Source organism: Macaca nemestrina, chromosome 14, assembly GCF_043159975.1.
Source record: "Macaca nemestrina isolate mMacNem1 chromosome 14, mMacNem.hap1, whole genome shotgun sequence".
Taxonomy (NCBI): domain Eukaryota; kingdom Metazoa; phylum Chordata; class Mammalia; order Primates; family Cercopithecidae; genus Macaca; species Macaca nemestrina.
In genome coordinates, this window is record NC_092138.1 from 118,159,064 (window position 1) to 118,163,537 (window position 4,474).

General features: G+C 66.0%; 1 protein-coding gene across 2 annotated transcripts; it reads right to left on the bottom strand.

Moving 5' to 3' along the window:
* Nucleotides 1–1,245: 1,245 nt before the first annotated feature.
* On the bottom strand, nucleotides 1,246–4,474 carry LOC105471960 (fucosyltransferase 7). 2 transcript variants are annotated; one of them, XM_011724852.2, is made up of 3 exons: nucleotides 4,190–4,474; nucleotides 3,595–3,734; nucleotides 1,247–3,453 (listed from the first exon to the last, which is right to left on the bottom strand). In XM_011724852.2, the coding sequence occupies exons 2-3, from the start codon at nucleotides 3,605–3,607 to the stop codon at nucleotides 2,438–2,440; spliced, it is 1,029 nt and encodes a 342-aa protein (XP_011723154.2). In that variant the 5' UTR covers nucleotides 3,608–3,734; nucleotides 4,190–4,474; the 3' UTR covers nucleotides 1,247–2,437. The 2 variants fall into 2 exon arrangements, with proteins under 2 accessions (XP_011723155.1, XP_011723154.2); XM_011724853.3 differs by having other exon boundaries at nucleotides 1,246–3,289; nucleotides 3,595–4,474.

A 4,474-nucleotide genomic window follows, 5' to 3' on the forward strand; every position in this document is an offset into this window, starting at 1 on the left:
GGGCATCGCCCGCGCGGGGGCGGGGCGCTCGGGCGTCCGGGACCCGATCCGCGCTGGCTCCGCCCCGGCGGCCGCGGCGACAGCGACTCTGCCCGCGCCCCGCCCGCCCCCGCTTAAAGGCGCCGCGCTCCTTCCGCGCCCGCCAGGAGGCGCCCGCCGCCCGCGCTGCGCCCGGGACCGACCCCGGCCCGAGACCCTGCGCGCGCCGCCGCCGGGAAGCCTCCCGGCCGCCCCTCGCCGGGCGTCACGCGACGCGCCCACATCCAGTCCGAGACCCCGGCTCAGCCCTCGTAGGCCAGGGGACCCTCGGGCGCTGCGCTCTTCTCCCAGAGGCATCCGGCTGCGCCCACCGTGCTGGCGACTCTGCAGAGGCGCCCCAAGCCTTCACTGTCCCCGGGGCGCGCCAAGCGGACGCTGGTGAGGCGCCAGCTCACCCCCATAAAGGTCTCCTGTGTGCCTTGTAAACCAGCACTTGGAGTCCAGGTGGCGCCCAGCTGGAGGGGAGGCAGGGCGGCCCGGTGGGTCGGTCCCGCGGTTCCGAGCAGCCAGCGGAAGGGGGAAAACCCGAGGCCCCAGGAACGCTCGCCGTGGGCGGAGCAGGCAGGGGACCGAGACTGCCCCTGCTGCACGCGGCTCATTTTTCACCCCGTATCCGGGCAAGTCTGTTCTCTGCACCGAGAGTTCGGGGTCAGGCGGTTCTGCGGCTGTAGCTTGGCACCTGCCGGGGCGCCCCGGGGAGGTGGGGCAGTTCCTCCGCGTGGCCTGCAGAGGGCGACAGAGGGCAGGCTGGCCCCATGGGTGGCTCTGACGGCGCCTCCCAGCCTCAGTTTCCCTACCTGTGAATGGGGTGAAGTAGGGCTGTGTGGTGTCCAGTGTCTGGGCGCACATAGAAGGCTCACCCTCAAGTGAAAGACCTCTGGGGCCACAGCTCCCCACTTCCAGCTCCTTTGCAGCAGGAAGGTGACCCTGGGCTGGTGGATGAGGATCAGCCTCCCACCCCAGCCCGCAGCCTCAGGACACTTGCTTTTCCCTGCTTAGTCCACAGGGCTAGGTCAGGGCAGGAAGCTACTAGCAGGTGTTTCCCACAAGCCACAGCCATGGGTGAGGGGGGCTTCCTGCCCTCAACCTGCCCACCCCGACCTGGGGTAGGGACAAGCCCAGTGCCCCGGCCCCGGGGGCTTGGCCTGTTGAGTCCCTGGTCAGCACCACCCGTGGGTTGGCCTCCCTCCTCCTCGCCCCACTCCCCACCGGCCACTACAGGGGCTCCCTGGCTGCAGCCGCATCCCCAGTGCCTCCCCAGCACTTGCCACCAGAGGGAGCTCCAGGGCACAGGTCAGACCCTGTCACCCAAGACATTCTCCAGCCTGCGGACCTGGCAGATGGACGCTTTCAGCCTGGCCAGTCCTCTGAAGTCTGTTCCCTACCCTTCCCCAACCTTGGCCTGTTTCTGGTTTTTGTTTTGAGACAGGATCTCATTCTGTTGCCCAGGCTGGAGTGCCATGGTGTGATCACGGTTCACTGAAGCTTCAACCTCCTGGGCTCAAGCCATCCTCTCACCTCAGTATCCCAAGTAGGTGGGACCACAGGCGTGACCCACCACGTCCTGCTAATTCTTGTATTTTGGGTAGAGATGAGGTTTCACTACACTGCCCAGGCTGGTCTTGAATTCTTGGGCTCATCACCTTGGCCTTTTGGGGGCCACGGAAGGCTCTCTGTTAAGGGGCCGTTTGGTGGAGGCTGTAGGAACTGGAGGAGCCAGCGGGCAGCCCGGCACAGGGAGAGCTCTCAGATGGAGGGTGAGCAAAAGCCCCGAGGTCAGGAGACAGGATCCCTGGTGGGGAACAAGCAGCCCCATGGCTGTGGGGGCGACATGTCAGGGAGGGCAGACACAGGTTCTGTGGCCCTGCACGGAGGTGACCCACGAGGCACTGGTCAGACCTTTATTGTCCACCGCCCTCCCTCCCTAAACCCAGAACAAGCTGGTTTGCTCCCCGTGGTCTCCTGGGCCCCGCCCCAGCCTACCACAGGGACCTCAGAACTGTGGATGTGCCAGGGACCCGTGCCTCTGCTACAGAGGAAGTTTGGGGTCCCAGGTTTGGCCCCCACAAACTGCAGCCTGGGGTGTCCCCAGCCCCAAGGGCCCTGCCTTTTACCCTCTTCCAGCGAGGCCTTGACCCACCCAAGATCTGTTCAGGGTGGAGAGGGTCCTCCTCAGCCTTTCCCCTCCCGTCTGCCGCAGTGGGCACCCGTTACCTCCCTCCTGCCCTCACCTCCTCTGCCTGCTCCAGTGCCTACCTGCACCCCCCACCCCTGCTTCCTGACCTCTGTCCCCAGCCTCCTGTTAGCCCGCTGCTTGCCAGTAAGGGCCGGATGCCTGGTGGTTTGATTTCGACACCCAGCCCTTCCACCCACACCCACCTCCCCCGTCCAGCAGAGCTCAGGCCTGAAACCATCCCTCAAGGTCCTCATAGACCTGGTTGCGGGGCAGGTGCGGGTAGCGGTCACAGATGGCACAGAAGCGCTCCCGCCAGTCGGTGAAGAGTCGCACGCGCAGCCTGTCACGCCAGGCAAAGAAGCGTCGGTATCGGCTCTCATTCATGCCCGTGAGGAAAGCCGCCAGCTCTTGGGCTGAGCCAAAGTCATCCACATGTACGAAGGCGTCGGCTGGTGCGAAGGCCTCGTAGGTGGCCCGTGGGGGCCCCAGCACCACCGGCACAGTGCCAGCCACAAGTGCGTTGCGCCAGAATTTCTCTGTAATGTAGTCACGGTGCTGAGAGTTCTCAAAGGACAGGTAGAAGCGGTACCGGGCCACGGTGGGCACCAGGCAGCTGGTGCACAGCGGCCGTCCATTGGCACGGCCAAAGACGTCCACCCGCAGGTGAGGCGCCAGCTGCCGGTACAGCCTGGCACGCAGCTGCCGCTCCTGGAAGTTGCTGACCACCCAGGCGGCCACCCTGCTCTTGGTTGGCAGCGGTGGCAAGGGCCCCGAATGGGGCTCCAGGCGGCCATAGGGCACAAAGATGTCCGAGTCACGCCGGTAGCTCAGCACCCAGTTGAAGATGCCTCGGAGGCGGCTGAGGCCGTGGGTGTGGCTAGGTGACTCCATGGAGGCCCACACCCAGGGCTGTCCTTGTGGCCGCTGGGCCAGGGGCAGGTGGGACCGCCGGGTCTGCAGCTCGCGGTGGTGGAAGACCACGGCGTCGGCGCTGGCCAGCAGGCTTCGGTTGGCACTCAGGTGGCAGCGGGTGATGCCGTAGCGGGTGCAGGTGTCGCCCGGCAGCTCTGGGGGCTGGTCAGTGAAGGGCCAGTGCCAGACAAGGATGGTGATTGTGGGCTGGGGTGCCGGGGTACCCCGAGGGGCTGACCCCAGCAGCCACAGGAGCCAGAAGGCAGCGAGCAGAGCCACCCCGGCCAGGCCCCCCAAGCCCCGCAGCCTCCGGGTGGGGCCGTGCCCTGCAGCAGCACAAGGGAAGGGAGGCTCTGTCACTTGGGCTCAGGGACACCCAACCGCCCCACTCAGCGTCACCCCCATCCTCCCCTCCCAGACTGCCTAGCTGTCCCCAGCCCGGGCTTTCCCCAGGGCCAGACACTCACCAGCATTATTCATCCACGGTCTCCCAGAATCAGTCAGCTAAGACACCCGAGATTCTCAAATCACAGCAGCCGCCAGAGATGCACTGAAATCACAGCTGCGCCCTGGCTCAGCCCCGCCTGGAACTGTGCTCCTTTTATCTCTGCCCAAGGTGAGGGAACTCAGGGGACCTTCCTGCTCCTGCCCCGCCCCTGCCCCCACAACCTTTGGCATCAACCACTGTCCCCACCCCCATCTCGGGGACTTGCTAGTCCTGGGGCTGCTGGGAGGGGTACGGCCACAAGAGGGGTGCCAAGCCAGGCCAATACGACGCCCCCCCCAGCCCACCCCACTGGTCTCCAGAGAGGCCCAGAGATGTCCAGCTGGGCAGGCAGAGGATGGGGAGGCACAGGCAGGCTTGGCCTAGGGCAGGGAAGGCCCAGGTGCGGGCACCCTGAGCGGAGATGGCCCCCCAGCCCCCACCCAGCTACCCAGGCCTGGGCGCTGCAGACAGCGAGCACACTTCCCCAGAGGGCCAGATGGCTCCTCCCACCGCAGGATCACCCACTTCCCCCAGCTCACCACCAGCTGGGCCCTGGTCTCCCAGGAGAATCTTACACATTGCAGATGTGCTGTGCTCAGCTCTTTGCCAGAGGCTACGGCTCCCAATTGGGCCACCCCACCCCACTCTGCCACCTCTGCCATCTAGGAACCCAGACGCCCGGAGAGGAGGTCTGTCCTGGGGCCCTTAGCCTTCTCACAGGAGCCCAGCGCGTGCCTGCAAGGGCCTGGTCCCAGAGAGAACTGTGGATGGAGGCTGCTTTCTCCTTTTCCCTGTCCAGATCCATGCCCATAGACGCCTCTGACTATAGGCTAGGCCCGGGGTCCCTTCCTCCAGGCTGC